Raw genomic sequence first — 20,322 nt, 5'->3', positions numbered from 1 at the left:
AAAAATTTGGTATGCCATTTTTAATAAAATATTAATAACACATAAAAACGAAATTTCGATGAAATTCATCAACCCGTTTTCTGACAGACGGCGCACGGTTTTTCAAAATGACTTAAACTTAAACCTTAAAAACTGTCTTTAGTTTTGCAAATTTTTGTAAAAACAAAACGATGACCTCCTATGTGTTTATAGGGTGTTCTATAATTAAATTCATCACAACAGTGGATGCTAAAATTTGGCAAAGAAACTTTTTTTTGCTTTAAGCGGTCAATTTTTTCTTTTTTTTTTTTTTTAGAAAAAAATTAACTAACTTTGAGGAGCCCTAGTAATCAAAAAATTATTTTTTTTTTGCTGTTTTTGAAGCTCTGTCTATATTTCTTTTAGAAATAAAAAACAAAACAATAAAAATAAAACATCAGATTTTGTATTATTGCCACGACTTTTCCCTTTTTGGACAACCTTGCGGCAGCGGCGTAGGACATGTCATCTTGAAATAAAATGAAATAAAAATCTATTAAAACCTAATATAAAAAAACATCATCCCGTTTTCAAAAAATAGATTTTTCAAAAAAAAAAAAAATTAAAATATTAGGTGTGTTTTTTTGTTTATCTATATAGATTTTGTGCAAAAAAACGACATCGGGATTTTTGAAATCCATGCAAACATTTGGCACCACTGTACATATACTTTGGCAGCTGTCTGTCAAAAATGTTGCTTTTGTTTTTTTTTTTTATTTTAACTCCGAAGTGGGAAGGCCATTACATCCATGTTGGATGCAAACAAAAATTTTCATATGGCCATGGCATCCATGTTGGATTCAAAAAATTGTTTTTTCATTGCGCATTGCGTATATCTCGAGATATTAACATTTCAATGCAACCATGTCAAACAAATTTTTAATTATTTTTTTCTATGAGAGTTTTTTTCAAAAATCTTTTTCTCCGCTTTTTTTTTTTGTTAATATTTTCAGATATTTTTGTATGAACACAACAAATAAAGTACCTTGGCACTACTGTTTTTATCGAGAGAAAGTAAAATCTGGATAATTATCTGGATTTTTCAAAAATCTATACAGATAAAGTTTTTGTTGTTTTTAACACGTAAATTGTTTTGATTTCAAAAATCTCGATGTCGTTTTTTTGCACAAAATCTATATAGATAAACAAAAAAACACACCTATTTTTTAAAAATCCAAAAATGTGTTTTTTGAAATTAAAAAAAATTTTTATACAGGGTGTCCCAGAATGAGATAAGAAGATTTTGAGGGATAATTCTTGGGTATATTCTAAGAAAAAAATTGTTCTACAGCAACTCAAAGTTGATTTAAGAAAACGCTTACTTTGGTATGCAGTTAAAAAGAATAGAATTTTTTCTAAAAATCAAGACATTAATAAAATTTCTATCATAAGTATTAACAGAGTTATTAACATTAACATGACTAAAGGGAAAGGCATACCAATGTAAGCGTTTTCTTAAATCATCGCTAAAGGGTATCAACTTTGCAGATAGAGAGTAACTGTAAAAGAATTTTTTCTTAGAATATACCCAAGAACTATCCCTCAAAATGTTTTTAACTCGTTCTGGGAAACCCTATAACCTATATAAACTGCCAAAATTGCTCGCTTACTCAAGCATTCATTATTTCTGATAAGTTCGCGTTTCGATAAGACAAAGTATTATCGGTGCGGCACCGTGTTATTTGTTTGTATGGTCACCCGACAAAATTACGTACTGTAGGCTGTTTGTATGGTCGAATAATGCATAAAAATATTTTTGTTATATTTTTGGAACCCTCCATTTTTTTTTTATTTACAAAAAACCATTTTTACAGACTTAACGATGTAATCTATCAATATCTCAATAATTTTTTTAAAGAATTCTCAATATGTTATATGTTTTTAAAAAGATTTCCAGACCTTTTGAATGATGTATATAAGTCTATTGTTCAAACAAATTAAGTGTAGGGTTTTATCCGATAAATCTTGAAAAAGTGATTTTTTCTCAATTTTTTTAACTTTACCCAATTTTGTTTGCAAAATAAAACAAACAAAAAAATTAAGTTAGGTTATATTCTGAAAGAATATTTATTTAGGCACAAATTGGTGTATTGTTTTGTTGAATTTGACCGAAACTGCGGAATCTATGCTACTTTTTTCCGTAACTAGAAAATATGGCATATCATGATGTGAATTACAAGGTGCACAATAGGGTGTAGGTACGTTATTTTAAAATAATTATAATTTGTATGCTCCTAACATCTTATATGGTTGGAAATGAACTAAAAATAATACTCAATAAGTTTCAAGTCTCTAACTTCATTCTAACCCGTGCCGCCAAGCGGTTGAAGTTTCTAATTTGAATAACATGGGGTTTCTTGGACCTAGTTCGATCAATTTTATATTCCAGCCAAACCATTTGTTCATAAAATTTAAAACTTTGAAGACTCAAACCTTATAAGTGTAGCTATCATGTGAACATTTTTCAGATTTTTAATTGTTATATTTTTAGAGATTTAGCTTGGTAAAGAAAATCATTTTTTTTCAGACTTTTTCAAAAATCGCTTTTAACACGTTTAATGCCAAAGAATTAAAAATACATACATTTTATTTTTTTTTTTATTTTGTAGCACATTGTTATTAAAAATCAATGGTTATACCTACAATAACGTGTTATAATTTTTAATAAAGCTAAAAACCTAGTCTTTTACAAAAATGTAAGTTAAGCCATTTTATACCTACCATTCTTTTTGATAAATTAATTTTCAAAAACATCAAAAAATTTTATGTCTTTAAGTACTAATTAAGTTTTAACAATTCGATGCGGACGGCATAGACATTGTCAAAAGAATTCTCAGGTAAGTTTTCAGGTGTTATCAATGGAAAAAGTTGATCAATTCAGGCTTCAGGGTTAATCCAATGCTGTGTCATAACATAATAAACCAAAAATTCTTTAAAAATTAATAAAATTATGGGTACCAATTTAAGTGTCATTGTCATTATACAAAACAAATTAAGTCACTTGGAAGTAAAGCCAAAGCCAAAAACTTTTAGTACAACTTCAGGGTGGATTCTTCTTTTTTTATTTCAGAAAAAAATATTTGGAATTTTGGTACATACATTTTCTTTTTATGGCCTGGCAACAATGGAACCAGCATGCTAAGTGATTACTGATTAGCATTGGGGTACATTTTTTTTTATGCGTTTCGCATTCCCCGATCATAATCCAGCATTATTAATTGTGGTTGCAATTTGAAAATACTTTTATCTATGTAGATAAAAGCACCAGAAATTTTTTTGGAAAAATTCTAGAAAATCGGAAATATTCCCTGAAAACTCAGGCAGATTTTGTATGAAAAATTTGTTTGCTTTTTTTTTTCAACAAAAAAAAATCTGGCGTAATTTCCGGGAGCCTCCCTGACCTACTATAATGGTGCAGATGCATGAGCTTTAAGGAAGGCGGATGAAAATATCTTGGATTGTTTGGAGAGAAAAGTCCTTTGTGCGATTTTTGGTCCTGTGTGGACAAACTTTACGGGTTGTACAAGGACACTAACCTAGCCAAGAGAGTAAAAGTCCCACGCCTGGAAGGGCTAGAATTTATCGTTGCGTTGCTAAGGCCAAATTCGGCTAGATATAATATTCAAATGTGATCAAGATTTAGAGATATTTATGTATTCCTTCAAAAAACACTAACATTATAATTAAATAAACATGTCACATATCGATAGGGTGTCCCTGTCCATAGTTGGTTTCTAGCAAAGTTTCTTACTTTGTCGTTTTTAAAAAAAGGCCCTTTTGATCATCCGATTCTGTGTCCTACTACATATGTACCTACCTGTTTAGAAAAAAATAAAGGAATTACTAAACTGGAAATGTATGCGATAGCAAAACGCCTAATGTTATGAAAAAAGTGTGACTTATGTATGAACGTTGACGTTCCCCTTTGGAATTTTTTTAATACCATTACCATTACTCGTACCGCTACTGAATACCTTTCCGGTGTGGTCAAAGATTTTTGTGTTGCTTATCACCGGTGTTGTGATTTTTATTTCTGGTTATAGCTGCGATACGGTTTAAAAATATCAATAAACAGATTTCGCAGAATTTTTCAAAAGCAAACGTACCTATGTGCATAGTTAAATAGATGAAGATAAAATCCAAAGATTAACTTCAACGAAAACTAATTTTCCATTTTTTATTATAATCGAAATTTATCAAGCAAAATCGAAAGATAAAGACTACCCGATCCATTGATTTAAATCGTCTTGTCTAATCACACAAATTTAATTTGTCATCAGAAAGGGTATCGTTATGTTTGCTTTTAGTATAAAAACCAGAAATTTAGGCTCAGAAGTCATCAGTTTCACGGTAGTAGAGTTGAATAAAACAATGAAAGGTTTAATTTTTGTATTGCTTTTGGGGGCTGTCTTAACAGCGGCCCTGAACGTGGGACGTAGCCCAAGTCCTCGAATTACTAATGGTTTGACAGCCAAAGCTGGACAATTCAACTACCAAGTTGGTTTGTTCATTTTGTTGAGCGGTTACAAGATCGAATACCAATTTTGTGGAGGTTCGTTGATTTCTCCCGAATGGATTGTAACTGCTGCTCACTGTACTTACGAGTAAGATTCATGGGCTTACTTTTCTTTTGACAAAATCATCAAAATTTATTTTCTTACTCCTTTTATAGAGTTAGGACTGTTTAAGCTTTTATAGGAAGCAACAAATATCAAGGCGCACAGTGCGGCCTTTTGAAGAAAATTTGGACAAAAATCATTTTCTTCATTTTATAGGTACATTTTTCTTTTTATTTGTACAAATAGAGATTAACATAGAATTTCTTAAGATAAAACACAAGTTTTGATTTCATAAATATTTTTAAAATACGGAAATTCTTCTCTGATGAGAGATAACATAAGTTATTATTTTCCTTTTGTTTGGCTTATGCAGTTGCAGTTGATTTTGTGCCAGTTTTGGTTCATTGCTAAAAACTGTCTTTTTCTGTTTTAGAGCAAAAAAGCCGCTACTTTTGTCCAAATGATGCCGCAAAAAAATCATGTTCCTTGCTTTATTGATTATCTTTAAAAATTTATACTGACTCAAGTTTTTGCAATATAGAATAACATAAAGCTGCATATCTACATACCGCAAAACTCGTGTGGTTATATAGTCTATGCTTTTACCCTGAAGTATTATGTTCAAAGAGTAGTTATAAATAAGGCTCTCAGAATTTCAAAACTCTCATGGCAACTTATAAATGCTATACTTTGACCTAACTTTTACCAAATCAAGGTAGGGACTTTAAATATTTTTTGTAACTGCACTTTAAATAAAAATTATCTCAAACAACAAAAACATTTTTTTTTTTAACCTTTTAAGACTTATTAAAAAAAAAACAAACAAATCTTTTTAAGATTTTTCCTGGTGCAGGTTTTCCTAAGTATCATAAAATGTACGTACGTATAAGTTTTTTGGTAAACTTGTGTATAACATTTTTGTTTATAATTGTTTCCTTCATAAAAATAAATTAATAAAACGCTTTGTTTATAACACATTTCTCGAAGAATATTGGCCTCAGTCAAAAATTATCATGGACAAGAAAAAATGAACAGCCTTTAAAAATCAATATCCGAGCAACCAAAAAAGATTTAAAAATTTCTTAAACGCAGTTAAAAAGAATAACATATTTTCTAAAAACAAAAATCTTAACTTTGTTTATACCAATTGTTTTAACAGAAAAATCATCATTAATATGAGTAAAGGTATATAAAAGTAAGCGTTTTCTTTTATCATCGTAACGTGGTAGTAACTTTGCAGATAGAGCGTTACTGTAAAACAATTTTTTTCTTTGAATAAACCCATGAATCACCCCTTAAATTGTTCTTATCTTATACGGGACAGCTGTCAAAAAAATAAATTAAATAAAAATTTAAAAAATTTTATTTACACAAAAATGTTTTTTTATGGTTTGATCTACGCTTTTAAAAAATCATTAAAAATAGTGTAGCAGTTTGTAGCAGTAAATTTATACAGTAGCATATAGCCAAACATATTGTCTATGCGTTTCTGTACAAATTACAGGATATTTTGAGCCGCTAATTTTTTACGTCTATTCAAAGATCCTGAACTTTTCCAAAAAAAAGGAAATGAAATGGTTATTTTCAAAATTAAAAAAAAAGATTTTAAAAACCTCCAATTGATTTCCAAAATATTGTGTATAATAAAGCATTATACCTTCTTGATAACCCAAAAAAAAATTTTTGTTTAACTGTTACCCGTACTTGTTAAGAAAAATAATCGTTCGGACTTACCAAACCAGGCTGACTAAAATAAATTTTTTCTTGTTGCCAATGCATAGTTGCAGCAGACTTTGTCGAAAAACTATTCTGCCCAATGGGAAAAAAGATTTGTTTTCCAATGGTTTGGTTATTAGACTATATGATGTAACCGTTACTTTTGTAAAAATCGCACATATATTTTTTTCTTTTTGTCCAAGGAGTGCCGCACTGTGAGGCGGTGAGGAACTTGAGGTTCTGGAAACAATCAACCACAGCGATTGGAATGCAACCGGATTAATTGAAAACGACATATCGTCGGTGAAACCAGAAAAGTGTGTAACTCCATTTTAGCAAATTTTATAGGAGAACAAAAAAACAAAATCGTTTTGAAGGCATTTGTATGAGTTTTCATTTTATAATTTGCTAATAAAATAAAAACTATGAACTTTAAGGAGATTCCCAGTTTAAGGAACGGTAGATATCAGGTTTGTCTAACAGATGGCATTCAAATCTAATTTTCAGAAAATTTGGAGTTACACACTTTTCTGGTTTCACCGACGATATCTCTCTTGCGCATTGCACCCATCACTTTTGGACCACTTATTGGAGTCGTCAATTTGCCTGCTCTATCCAGCTCTGATGATTATGAAAGCTATTTGAACGAAAAAGTCATTGCTTCCGGCTGGGGCAAGATTAGTGACGGTAAGATATTAAACTTCTTTTTCCATGACTTAAATGGAATTGATTTTATTCCTTGAAGATGAAGATATAGGGATTTCCTCAGACCTTCAGTACGCTCCGTTAAGAGTAATATCAAACTCTGAGTGTATGTTGGTTTACAAAAAAACTATCAAACCAACGACAATTTGCGCTCAAGGACAAAAGGCAACATCAACATGCCATGGAGATAAGGGTGGGTCAAAAAAATCGAAATTCTTTTTTTTGAATTGGTACTCCGAAAAATCGATTGCTAGACCCCTCTAGAATATACACACCAAATATGAGCTCTTTATATTAATGGGAAGGTCCTCCGCTTTGCAATTTTCCATTTTTACATCAAGCTTCTACTAAAAAAAAATAATTTTTTTATTAATTGACTTTTTAGCAAATTTCTTTTCATATTCTTGTAGGAAATTGAACGCTCTACAAAAAAGGCCTTATACACTTTTTTCGTTTATCAAACCGTTGAATAGATATTTGAGGTCCAAAAATCGAGAAAATCTTTAAAAATTCGTTTTTTGTTCTTAATTTTGTAACAAATTGAAAAATTATAATGATCAAACGCGCAAGACATATTCTTGTTGGAAATTGATTGCTCCACAAAAAAGGTCTTATTAACTTTTTTCATTAATCTAACCATTCTAAAGATATTCGAGGTCAAAGTTAAAAAAAAAATATAAAAAAATTTTATATTTTTAAAAAATTTCTAATTCACTGAAACTTCATTATTTTCAAATTAGCAAGATATATTCTTGTAGGGGCTTAAACGTTCTACAAAAAATTCCTTGGAATCAAATTGATTGCTTTAACCGTTTAGAAGATATTCGTATCCAAACCAATGCTCACTGATTTCAATAGTTTTCTTATGACCCGTATGCATTGCGATTTGGATACGAATATCTTCTAAACGGTTAAAGCAATCAATTTCATTCCAAGTAATTTTTTGTAGAACGTTTAAGCCCCTACAAGAATATATCTTGCTAATTTGAAAATAATGAAGTTTTAGTGAATTAGAAATTTTTTAAAAATATAAAATTTTTTTATATTTTTTTTTAACTTTGACCTCGATTATCTTTAGAATGGTTAGATTAATGAAAAAAGTTAATAAGACCTTTTTTGTGGAGCAAAGAATATGTCTTGCGCGTTTGATCATTATAATTTTTCAATTTGTTACAAAATTAAGAACAAAAAACGAATTTTTAAAGATTTTCTCGATTTTTGGACCTCAAATATCTATTCAACGGTTAGATAAACGAAAAAAGTGTATAAAGCCTTTTTTGTAGAGCATTCAATTTCCTACAAGAATATGAAAAGAAATTTGCTAAAAAGTCAATTAATAAAAAAATTATTTTTTTTTAGTAGAAGCTTGATGTAAAAATGGAAAATTGCAAAGCGGAGGACCTTCCCATTAATATAAAGAGCTCATATTTGGTGTGTATAATCTAGAGGGGTCTAGCAATCGATTTTTCGGAGTACCAAATCAAAAATAAAATTTTCGATTTTTTTGACCCACCCTAATGGAGATACTGGTGGTCCACTTGTCACTGAGTCATCAAAAACGCTTATTGGTATTACATCATTTGTATCAGATGATGGTTGCACTTCAGGTAATCCAGATGGGTTCACTCGTGTTACCAGCTACAGATCATGGATCTTAGAGCACACTGGAGTCAAAATTTGATGAAAAACATGGAATTTTGTTTCAATTCAAATTGATAATATTTGTAGATTTTTTTTTTAAATAAAATGCAAGCTCAAAAATTTGTATGTGTTGATGTTGAATAAAGGTGTACGTTCAGCTGCGGGGGCCCCGGGGCAAGACTAAATTTGAGCCACTTTGCTCTTTATTTTTCTTTTTAAGAAAATTTAAGTTTCTTTTTTTTTAACTTTTGTTTACCTTATTCAACTTTGTAGCTTCTATATCGGTCAGTTTTTATTTCGATTTTGATTTTAATAAGTGCACTTTTTTGTTTTGAAAAATTGCTCAAAAACAATAGATTTTGAAAGCCCATATTTTATCCAATTTTAGACGTATTTTATTTTTAAGACCATTATGCTGAAAATTTAAGTATCTTATTTTACATGTTCAATATCGATAAATGGTCAAAGGATAAAATTAGACTATTTAGTAAAAACATCAAAAATGTCCTTTTTTCTCATTTTTGAATAGTTTTTCCTAAGTTTTTTACAATATTTTAAATTTAAAAAAAATTTTAAAGGATACCTACATATCGATAGGAAAAAATTCTTAATAAAAGTTTTCAAATTCGGCTTGCTTTTCAAGTTAGGTACATATATTTCGACGGATGAAGTTTCGCGAAACGCACTATCAACAAAAAATGCATAAATTTCGGATATGTAAGTCCGGAACACAAACATATTGCATCAAATGGAACTTGAATTTCTGCAATTTCTCCACAGTCATCTTTCTTTGCTTTCCATCACTATTCGTATTACTTCAAGAGAGGGTCCTGTATGTAATTAATCTACAAAGCCATTTTTTAGAAATTAAACCTATATCTACTTTATGTTTATACTCAGCAGAGATAGAATTCAATGTATTAGTATTATTACCCTTAGCATTAAAACAAATACTTTCCATAAATATTGTATCACCGATCATTTGGACTTATTATACAAATACTTACATAACAGCTTATTGTAAAATAGTGTTAAACTGATCAACTTTACTAATATATTTACCAAGAAGAGAGCTACCTATCAATTCAGCAGTATAAAAGCTTTGCGGATTATCATTGTTGTTGCTGTTTGTCGAAAGGTTTTTATCAGCTGCGAACTCCGATAGTTGGCATTGGCAATGATAAAATTTGAGTACAGCTCTTATTTCGTGATTGAAGAATGGGAAAATCAGTGTTATTTTGATTATTCGTCTGATGAGATGTTCCTGAAGTTGTTTCTGTGATTTATTATATCAATTTTCTCATATTTTTGTAAGAGAGATTTGCTCTTAACTCAAAGAAAATTTTTATTGGGCTTGGGCAAATAGAATCAGTTGAGAAGTGGCAAGATCGCATGCATCGGCCAACCTCGCTGAATATCAATAAATTGGTAATTTTGTTTTTAACGTGATAACGTCTTATAAATCGATGAACCATGGCAGCATCCACGAAAAAGTGACGCCATTTTCTCACGTTCCACCTGAAATTTTTAGCAAAGCCGTATAAACTTCAATTAAAAATTAAAAAGAAACTATTGGAGATCAAAACCTTCTATAACTTATTTGAAAGATTATAAACTAAAGATGAATACTAATGAAGGATTTTTAAAAATTCAATCACTAAATAGGGGTAATTTTTTTTTACAATTTGAAAAATGATATTCAAAAGATAATGAAACAAAAACATTAATAGTTCTGATACGAATTTTTTGGAAGTCCCCGCTTTTCGAAATATGAATTTTTGAAAAACACCTACTTTTTTAGGAGCATTTTTGGGTGTTTTTTTTAATTTTAACCGTTTTTGGAGCATTCAAAATACTTATAAAACATCTTGGTTATAACCATGCGCATGCATGGTTCCTTACTCCTTAGTTTGTTTTGGAGAATGGTCTTGTTTATAAAAAAGACAAAAATGATGGTTTATACTATTTTACGTTCCACGTCAAATGGAAAATAATAATTAAAATATGAATATTTCAATTTTTAGTTTATATTTTATTAAAAAAAAATCCACAAACATAAATTTAGACTCCAGTATGCTCTAAGATCCATGATCTGTAGCTGGTGACACGAGTGAAACCATCTGGAAATCCTAAAGTGCAACCTCTACCTGATACAAAGGATGTAATACCAATTAACGTTTTTGATGATTCAGTGACAAGTGGACCACCGGAATCTCCGTGGCATGTTGATGTTTTCTTTTGACCTTGAGCACAAATGTTCGATGGTTTGATATTACCTTCGAAAAACCGCATGCACTTAGAGTTTGATATGATTTTTAACGGAGCGTACTGTAGCTCTTTGGGATAACCTTTCATTGGATCTTCAAGAAATAAATAATATAATTAATGAATTACAATTGATAATTTATTTTAAATCATGGGAAAGAAGTTAAATTTCTTACCGTCACTAATCCTGCCCCAGCCGGAAGCAATGACTTTTTCGTTCAAATAGCTGTCATAATCATCAGATCTGGACAGAGCCGGCAAGTTGACGATCCCAATTTGTGGTACAAGAGTGACGGGAGCAATACGCAAGAGGGATATATCATTTTCTAAGAATCCTGTTGAATTCCACTCGTTGTGGATGATTGTTTCTAAAATCTTAACTTCTTTGCCAACTAAAAATCCGTTGCTTCCTAGATAGGCAGTAATAGACCTAGTTCTATAAAAAGAGAAAGAAAATAAACTTTGTTGGTTTTTCAAATGACAGGTAAGCCTATGAATCTTACCCTTCCGTACAGTGAGCAGCAGTTACGATCCATTCGGGAGAGATCAAAGAACCTCCGCATAATTGCGTGGAGAAAGAGCTCATCGTACTCTTCAAACCAACTTGGAAGTTAAATTGGCCAGTTTTGGCTGTCAAACCATTGGTGATACGAGGACTTGGGCTACGACCCACGTTGAGGGCCGATGTTAGGGCAACACCCAAAAGCAATACAAAAATTAAACTTTTCATTGTTTTATTCAAACTCCAACTACCGTGAAAGAAACTGTCGACTTCTGAGCCTAAATTTCATGTTTTTATACTAAAAGCAAACATGAGATAGCCTTTCTGACAAATTAAATTTGTGTGATTAGACAATTTCAATCAATGGATCGTCCATATCTTTCAATTTTTCTTGATAACTCGATTTAATTTTATTTAGTTGAAGGAAAACTTTGTTTAATCTTACACTAATATTTCTACATAAAATAAAAAAGATGAGTTTATTATTATTTTTTTAATAACAATGCTGATTATTTATTCAGCAATGGATAATAATCTGTTAATTTAAATTAACAATTCTTCATTTATATTACAAAACAATTACTGATTACTAGTATACAAAATTCTTAAAGCTATCTCTATTTATTAGAAGGTCGTCTTCATTGTTTATAGAAATAAAAATTGATAACTACCGAGTTCATTTAAACCATATCTGACAAGGAACTTGAAAGAGAACGTTTCTGGTTTTAAGATTTCTGTCATGAACATCTTAGATAGAATACGAGGTGAGTGCGTTTGGTCGGAGAAGATTCGAATTTCTTGGGAATTGGTTGAACAAATTCTTTTTCCATCCACTTGGAAAACGACCCGAAGAATAGAAAAGATAAAAAAGATTATGAAGGGGTTTCGCCAATGTGGAAAAGCTTTTCTTCAAAATAATGGGTAAAATTCAATCGGAACCTACAGATTGTCGTGATCTTTGAGTACTCTAGCGACTGTATACGAGTGCGAAAATTTATTTGTCCTATGGAAAATCTTACGTTCTCACGTACAGGTGATCTCATGTTGCTACTAGGTACAAATTGGCTTTGTGAATGAACCTTACGATTAACTGCTGGTTATCATTGAAGATGAGCGTGTGAACCGATGATGATGTTGATTTTTTGATATTCTTGACGAATGACTAAAAGTTAGAAATTATAATATGAAATAGTTCCTAACTTTGTTTTGAAAACAGGTCTAGTTTATAAAAAAGACGTTTGCTATTTCACGTTCTATGTGAAATGGAAAATAATGCCATTCACGAAGCTCATGGGAAAATATAAATGTTTGCAAATTTATTAATGGATGATTGTTTCCAAAACCTTAACTTCCTTACCAGCGAAAAATTCGTTGCTTCCTAGATAGGCAGCAATAGACCTAGTTCTATAAAAAGAGTAAGAAAATAAATTTGTTGGTTTTTCAAATCAAAGGTGAAGCCTCTATGAGAATTACCCTTCAGTGCAGTGAGCAGCAGCTACGATCCATTCGGCAGAGATCAAAGAACCTCCACATAATTGCATGGTGAAAAGGCTCATTCTACTGCTCAACCCAACTTGGAAGTTGAATTGTCCAGATTTGGCGGTCAAACCATTGGTAATGCGAGGACTTGAGCTACGACCCGCGATAGAAATGGGCTTGATAACGCTGGTCAACAAGGTTTTTGCCACAACAACCAAAATATAATTTTCTAGTAGTTTTTAATGTGCTGAACTCGAATATGAAGTCAAAAAATTATTATTGGCCTCCGTTTTTGAAATATTACCGTTAGAAACTGTCAAAAAACGTCATTTTGGCTATTTTGAGGCTATGTTTTTATGTGGTGTAGTTCATTATGAAAAATTTAAGTAGCGGTCTTTGAATCAGAAACAACACAGTCCACTCAAGTTAAACTTTTTTTGCCACAAGAACCAAAATATACTTTTTTGAAGGTTTTTGGGTTGCTGAACTCGAATACGCAATCAGAAAAATTCTATTTGCCTTCGTTCTTGAAATATTACCGTTATAAAATGCAAAAAAAGGGTTTTTTTTATACAACACATAAAAGCGAAATTTCGATAAAATTCATCAACCCGTTTTCTGATAGAAGGCGGCGGCGCACAGTGGGGCAAAAGTAGTGGTTTTGTGCGATTAATTATTTTGAAGAGTCTAAAGAGACTTTTTGTCTTTAATAGTTATGTAAAATAGTAAAACTGAGCTCAAATTTAATTTTTACTAAGAAAAGACAAAGTTGCTTAAACATAAACTTGCGTGTTTACACAGGAAAAAAAGGCACGAGTACGATTACTTCGGGGAAAAGAATTGATAACAGTATTTTGTAGAAGAGTTCAATACAATCATTTTTTACTATGGGAGGGAGGGGTCTATCTCCCCCCGTTTAGGCGGGAGGGGCAATTTTCTAAAATATGACGAAAAATTAAAAAAAAAATTATTAAAAAACAACGGCAACACTTACAGGTATAAAAGATACTTTTTTCAAAAGCAGAAACTGTACACTTAATTTGAGTTTTAAAATCAAGTTATTTCAATCAATTGTTTTTGAAATAATCGATTTCAAAGTCAAAATTTGTGAAAAAAAAATTTGAAAAAACAAATTGAATACTATTTTAATCAAGACTGTGACTTTAAATATGAAATTAATCGATAAAATAAACTGCCTCAACTAATTTTTTATCAAAAACTGAAAACCATTTGCTTCAATGCCTTCTAGTTTCCGAGAAAATTGAAAATAAGAGTGTTATCTTTGTATAAGATTTTCATTTTCTTGGCTATTTTCGCTAATATTAACACCTTTTTAACTTAACTCCCTTTTTGGGACCCTCTTTGTCCCGCATGCTATCCCCCTGCAACCCCCCTGCTTGGGCACAATAAAAGATTTGGGGTGGGGGCAAGGTTGGGTATGTACAAAGTTTCTTTTGGATTCGAAAAACTTAAATTTTAAATAAAATTTGGCTAAACCCAAAATCGCACCCACCCGAAATATTATAATAGTAAGCCTAAGTAGGGGGGTTGCTAGGGGCACACTGCTTGCAAACATTATGTTTGTGTAAAAACCGAAAAAACAGCTAAAAATACAAATCTGATAAAAAGGTAGTTTTTTAATTTTCAATTTTCTCAAAAACAAGGAGTCATAGAAGCATATGGTTTTCAGAATTTGATAAGAAATTAATTGAGGCAGTTTATTTCATCGATTAATTTCATATTTAAATTCACAGTCTTGGTAAAAATAGTATTGAATGTGTTTTTTTTTTATTTTTTTTTCCCAAATTTTGACTTTTTAGTTGATTATTTAGAGATAAATTAATTTAAATAATTTGACTTAAAAATTAGAATCAAGTATATAATTCTGGCTTTTGAAAAAGGTATCGTTCATAACTGTAAGTGTAGCCGTTGTTTTTTAATAATTTTTTTTATTTTTCGTCATATTTTAGAAAATTGCCCCTCCCGCCTAAACGGGGGGAGATAGACCCCCCCCTCCCATAGTAAAAAATGATTGTATTGAACTCTTCTACAAAATACCGTTATCAATTCTTGTCGCCTAAATTATCGTATTTTCCCCATCGCGAACACTATTTTTCAAAAATAAAAAAAAAAATATAGGTGGCAGAAGTTTAGCACTTCTGCTTTCACATTCATATTAAGGAAGTATGTCTTAGTCTTCGCCAATTATTAGGTTTGCTAAACTTTTGCCGCCACGGAAGATATTGTACAAAAGCTAAAACAACGTCTAAAAAAAAACACTCGCACTTTATATCCCTTAATTAATTACAAGAATTCTTTTTTTCATTTTTAAAATAAAAAAATAAATCTTCACATCTTTACCTTCCATGGACATATTTTATATTTTAAATGGCACAATAAATAACAAAGTTATTAAAAAAACAAAAGGAACTTATTTATGTACTATTTCCCAATTGCAAATTTCACAACGAACTTATCAACTTTGATCGCGTGTCTAACATAGTGCAAGGCATGAAAATAAAAAAAAAATGGATTTTTCATATCATAAATACTGTATTCTTTCAAAAAAGAAAAAGTTTTTTCTTCTTTCGACAACATTTAAAAGTGACCTTTTGCGCACTGATCTCTATGGAGCTGCCCCAGTGTGCGGCGCACGGTTGTCCAAAATGACTTATCTCGTTGCAAAAATCATAACATTCGAACGGATTGAGGTAGTGGTTACAGCAATGAATTTCAAGAACATTATTTCACAGGGTGTTTCGGAATCATCGGCCGAAAACAGATTTTCCTAAAAAACGGAATTTACAGAAAAAAACAATTAGGTAAAACTTTAAAAATTGTCTTTAGTTTTGCAAATTTTGGTAAAAACAAAATGATGACCTCTTAAGTGTTTATAGGGTGTTCTAAAATAAAATTCATCACAACAGTGAATGCTAAAATTTGGCAAAGAAACTTTTTTTGCCTTAAGCGTTCAATTTTTTCTTTTTTTTTCTCTAGAAAAAAATTTACTAACTTTTAAGAGCGCTATAAATTAAATAGACCAGTGCCGATGCCTTCAAAAACATTAAAAAGTACAAAAAAATCATAGTAGGATGAAACCCATTGGAAAAGGAGAGGAATATGATAAGAATGAAAGGAAAAATAAATTACGGGCGAGCCGAGTTCGGGAAGTGGGTGGGTTGAGTTTTTAGTGGTAAAAAATGGTATATCTCGATTTCCGGCAAAACTACAAATCCTATAGAAAAAAGTTGTATAGCAAAGTTGTAGGTAATAAAAAGATCTACAACTTTTGTATCAACAATTTTTTCACATAACCTCAAAATTTATGTGAAAAATTCAAAAAACCGAGTTTTTGGTTTTTAATTTTTATCTTTTTCAAAAACAAAAATTTTTCTACGAAATTTGGTGAAAACTTACCTTATTTTGTCCCAAATACACTGTAATTTATTTGATTTAAAATATTAATTTGTTCACCTTATTTTGACTTAATACCAAAAAAACACCCTAATTTTCAATCGAAAATTCACGTGTCAAAATATCAGCTTTTTTCAAAAAGTCGGTGGCCATTTCGTTCGTTAAAATGTCTATTTTCTGATGGTGTAAAAAAAATTGTACATTAGTATACTATAGAACATGTTCTAGTAAAATTCAAAAAATGAAAAAAGCTTGAATTCGAAAAAAAATTTTTATCATTGTTTACAATTTTGGCCTATTTATTCAAATTTACACTTTAATTACTCAAAAAACGTAAGATTTCATGTAACATTGATTAATCTTACGTTTTTTGAGTAATTAAAGTGTAAATTTGAATAAATAGGCCAAAATTGTAAACAATGATAAAATTTTTTTTTCGAATTCAAGCTTTTTTCATTTTTTGAATTTTACTAGAACATGTTCTATAGTATACTAATGTACAATTTTTTTACACCATCAGAAAATAGACATTTTAATGAACGAAATGGCCACCGACTTTTTGAAAAAAGCTGATATTTTGACACGTGAATTTTCGATTGAAAATTAGGGTGTTTTTTTGGTATTAAGTCAAAATAAGGTGAACAAATTAATATTTTAAATCAAATAAATTACAGTGTATTTGGGACATAATAAGGTAAGTTTTCACCAAATTTCGTAGAAAAATTTTTGTTTTTTAAAAAGATAAAAATAAAAAACCAAAAACTCGGTTTTTTGAATTTTTCACATAAATTTTGAGGTTATGTGAAAAAATTGTTGATACAAAAGTTGTAGATCTTTTTATTATCTACAACTTTGCGATACAACTTTTTTCTATAGGATTTGTAGTTTTGCCGGAAATCGAGATATACAATTTTTTACCATTAAAAACTCAACCCACCCACTTCCCGAACTCGGCTCGCCCGTAATTTATTTTTCCTTTAATTTTCATCTTATTCACCTCCTTTTCCAATGGGTTTCATTCTACTATGATTTTTTTTGGTTTCAAAAATTATCGACCCTGGTCTAAAACTAGTAATCAAAAAATTATTTTGTTTGCTGTCTTTGAAACTCTGTCTATAATTCTCTTAGAAATAAAAAATAAAAATAAAACATCAGATTTTGTATTATTGCCACGACTTTTCCCTTTTTGGACAACCTTGTGGCGGCGGCGTAGGACATGTCATCTTGAAATAAAAATCTAATAAAATCTTATCTAAAAAACATCAACCCGTTTTCAAAAAATTGATTTTTCAAAAAAAAAAAAAAAATAAAAAATTGAAATATTTTTTAAAAATACAAAAATGTGTTCTTTGAAATTAAAGAAAAAATCATACAGGGTGTCCCAGAATGAGATAAGAAGATTTTGAGGGATAAATCTTGGGTAGGTATATTCTAAGAAAAAAATTGTTCTCTCTATCTCTCTCTATCTGCAAAGTTGATACCCTTTAGCGATGATTGAAGAAAACGCTTACTTTGGTATGCAGTTAAAAAGAATAGAATTTTTTCTAAAAATCAAGACATTAATAAAATTTCTATCATAAGTACTAACGGAGATATTAACATTAACATGAGTAAAGGCAAATCAATGTAAGCATTTTCTTTAATCATCGCTAACGGGTATCAACTTTGCAGATAGAGAGTTACTGTAGAACAATTTTTTCCTAAGAATATACCCCAGAATTATCCCTCAAAATGTTTTTATTTCGTTCTGGGAAACCCTATATAAACTGCCAAAATTGCTCCCTCACTCAAACATTCATTATTTCTGATAAGTTCGCGCTTCGATAAGACAAAGTATTCGGTCGATTAGAGTTAGACCAAACGACAGCCCGTGTCTGTCTGGTAACAAGACTAATTTTTTGACAGACAAATAACAAATGGTAACGGAGTTATGAATACCAGAGTAATGCTCGTCAAAGTAACCCAAAACCGAAGTTACGAAAAACCGAAGTTATGAAAGACCGAAGTTAAGGAGAACATATTCTCTTTTTTGGTTGGTTTCTAGAAAATTTTTTTTATTTTGTCGTTTTTAAAGAAAGTCCTTTTGATCAGCCGATTCTGTGTCCTACTATGGACATACCTGATTAGAAAAAATAAAGGAATGACCAAACTGGAAAGGTATGCGATAGCAAAACGGCTAATGTTATGAAAAAAGTTTGACTTATGTATGAACGTTTGGAATTTTTTTAATACAATTACTCGTATCGCTATTAAAATTACTCGTGTCGCTACCGCATACCTTTCCGGTGTGGTCAAAGATTTTTGTGTTGCTTATCACCGGTGTTGTGATTTTTATTTCTGGTTTTATCTGCGATACTGTTTAAAGATTTCAATTAAAAGATTTCTCAGAATTTTTCAACAGCAAACGTATGTACATAATTAAATAGATGAAGATAAAATCCAAAGTTTAACTTCAACGAAAACTTATTTCTCATAATTTATTATAAACGAATTTATCAAGCAAAATCGAAAAATAAGGACTACCACATCCATTGATTTAAATCGTCTTGTCTAATCACACACATTTAATTTGTCATCAGAAAGGCTATCGTTGTTTGTTTTTAGTATAAAAACCTGGAATTTAGGCTCAGAAGTCATCAGTTTCACGGTAGTAGAGTTGAATAAAACAATGAAAGGTTTAATTTTTGTATTGCTTTTGGGGGCTGTCTTAACATCGGCCCTTAACGTGGGACGTAGCCCAAGTCCTCGGATTACTAATGGTTTGACAGCCAAAGCTGGACAATTCAACTACCAAGTTGGTTTGTACATTTGGATGAGCGGTAACAAAATCCAATTTTGTGGAGGTTCATTGATTTCTCCCGAATGGATCGTAACTGCTGCTCACTGTACTTACGAGTAAGATACAGGGGCTAACTTTTCTTTTGACAAAACCATCAAAATTTATTTTCTTACTCTTTTTGTAGAGCTAGGTCTGTTACTGCCTATCTAGGAAGCAACACATATTTAGATGGTAAGAAATTTGAGGTTCTGGAAACAATCAACCACAGCGATTGGAATGCAACCGGATTAATTGAAAACGACATATCTCTCGTGCGCATTGCTCCCATCACTCTTGGACCACTAATTGGAGTCGTCAATTTGCCTGCTCTATCCAGCTCTGATGATTATGAAAGCTATTTGAACGAAAAAGTCATTGCTTCCGGCTGGGGCAAGATTAGTGATGGTAAGATATTAAACTTCTTTTTCCATGACTTAAATGGAATTGATTTTATTCCTTGAAGATGAAGATATAGGGATTTCCTCAGACCTTCAGTACGCTCCGTTAAGAGTAATATCAAACTCTGAGTGTATGTTGGTTCACAAAAAAACTACCAAACCAACGACAATTTGCGCTCAAGGACAAAAGGCAACATCAACATGCCAAGGAGATTCTGGTGGTCCACTTGTCACTGAATCATCAAAAACGCTTATTGGTGTTACATCATTTGTATCAGATGATGGTTGCACTTCAGGTAATCCAGATGGTTTTACTCGTGTCACCAAGTACAGATTATGGATCTTAGAGCATACTGGAGTCTAAATTTGATGAAAAACATGGAATTTTGTTTCAATTCAATTTGATAATGTTTGTAGATTTTTTTTCAAATAAAATGCAAACTCAAAAATTTGTATGTGTTGTGATCTTTTTGAACATTTTTTTCAATTGGTTGTAGCTCTGAGTCACTTTTTTACAAAACCTTGAATATTTTAAAAAGCGTTCGACTGATAAAAATAAAATAAATAAAAACGATAATTATTTCAAAATTTCTCTATTGGCAGATATAAGATCACAGCGAACAGGCATTCAGCTAAAAAAGTTACAAATTTATTTTTTTTTAAGATTTTCGAAAATTATGCAAGGGGTACCCCTCGTCTAAAAAAAAATCCCAAATCTGTCGAATGAGATATCAAAAGAAAGGGCTCTTTAGACTCTATTCATAACTGAAAACCAAAAGTTTGTAGGAGAATGTATGACCCAGTAAA

General features: G+C 30.8%; 2 protein-coding genes across 2 annotated transcripts; one reads left to right on the top strand and one right to left on the bottom strand.

Annotated features, from left to right (window-relative positions):
• Window positions 1-9,707: 9,707 nt before the first annotated feature.
• LOC129916784 (collagenase-like) lies at window positions 9,708-11,894 on the bottom strand. The gene is made up of 3 exons (XM_055996918.1): window positions 11,408-11,894; window positions 11,081-11,340; window positions 9,708-10,999 (listed from the first exon to the last, which is right to left on the bottom strand). The coding sequence occupies exons 1-3, from the start codon at window positions 11,632-11,634 to the stop codon at window positions 10,701-10,703; spliced, it is 786 nt and encodes a 261-aa protein (XP_055852893.1). The 5' UTR covers window positions 11,635-11,894; the 3' UTR covers window positions 9,708-10,700.
• A 5,869-nt stretch (window positions 11,895-17,763) lies between these two features.
• Window positions 17,764-19,920, top strand: LOC129915063 (serine protease 3-like). The gene is made up of 3 exons (XM_055994523.1): window positions 17,764-19,194; window positions 19,263-19,507; window positions 19,554-19,920. Exons 1-3 carry the CDS (start codon window positions 18,968-18,970, stop codon window positions 19,877-19,879), a joined length of 798 nt encoding a protein of 265 aa, XP_055850498.1. The 5' UTR covers window positions 17,764-18,967; the 3' UTR covers window positions 19,880-19,920.
• Window positions 19,921-20,322: the final 402 nt, after the last annotated feature.

This window comes from Episyrphus balteatus, chromosome 3, assembly GCF_945859705.1.
Source record: "Episyrphus balteatus chromosome 3, idEpiBalt1.1, whole genome shotgun sequence".
Taxonomy (NCBI): Eukaryota; Metazoa; Arthropoda; class Insecta; order Diptera; family Syrphidae; genus Episyrphus; species Episyrphus balteatus.
The sequence above is the reverse complement of the archived record's forward strand: the minus strand, read 5'-3'. Positions and strand labels throughout refer to the sequence as shown.

Coding starts and splice junctions, on each gene's coding strand:
- LOC129916784 (XM_055996918.1), bottom strand. CDS start 11,634: ATGAAAAGTTTAATTTTTGTATTGCTTTTGGGTGTTGCCCTAACATCG. Junction 11,341..11,407: donor GCTGCTCACTGTACGGAAGG/GTAAGATTCATA, acceptor CTCTTTTTATAG/AACTAGGTCTATTACTGCCT. Junction 11,000..11,080: donor CTGGGGCAGGATTAGTGACG/GTAAGAAATTTA, acceptor TATTTCTTGAAG/ATCCAATGAAAGGTTATCCC.
- LOC129915063 (XM_055994523.1), top strand. CDS start 18,968: ATGAAAGGTTTAATTTTTGTATTGCTTTTGGGGGCTGTCTTAACATCG. Junction 19,195..19,262: donor GCTGCTCACTGTACTTACGA/GTAAGATACAGG, acceptor CTCTTTTTGTAG/AGCTAGGTCTGTTACTGCCT. Junction 19,508..19,553: donor AGTCATTGCTTCCGGCTGGG/GCAAGATTAGTG, acceptor TTTCCATGACTT/AAATGGAATTGATTTTATTC.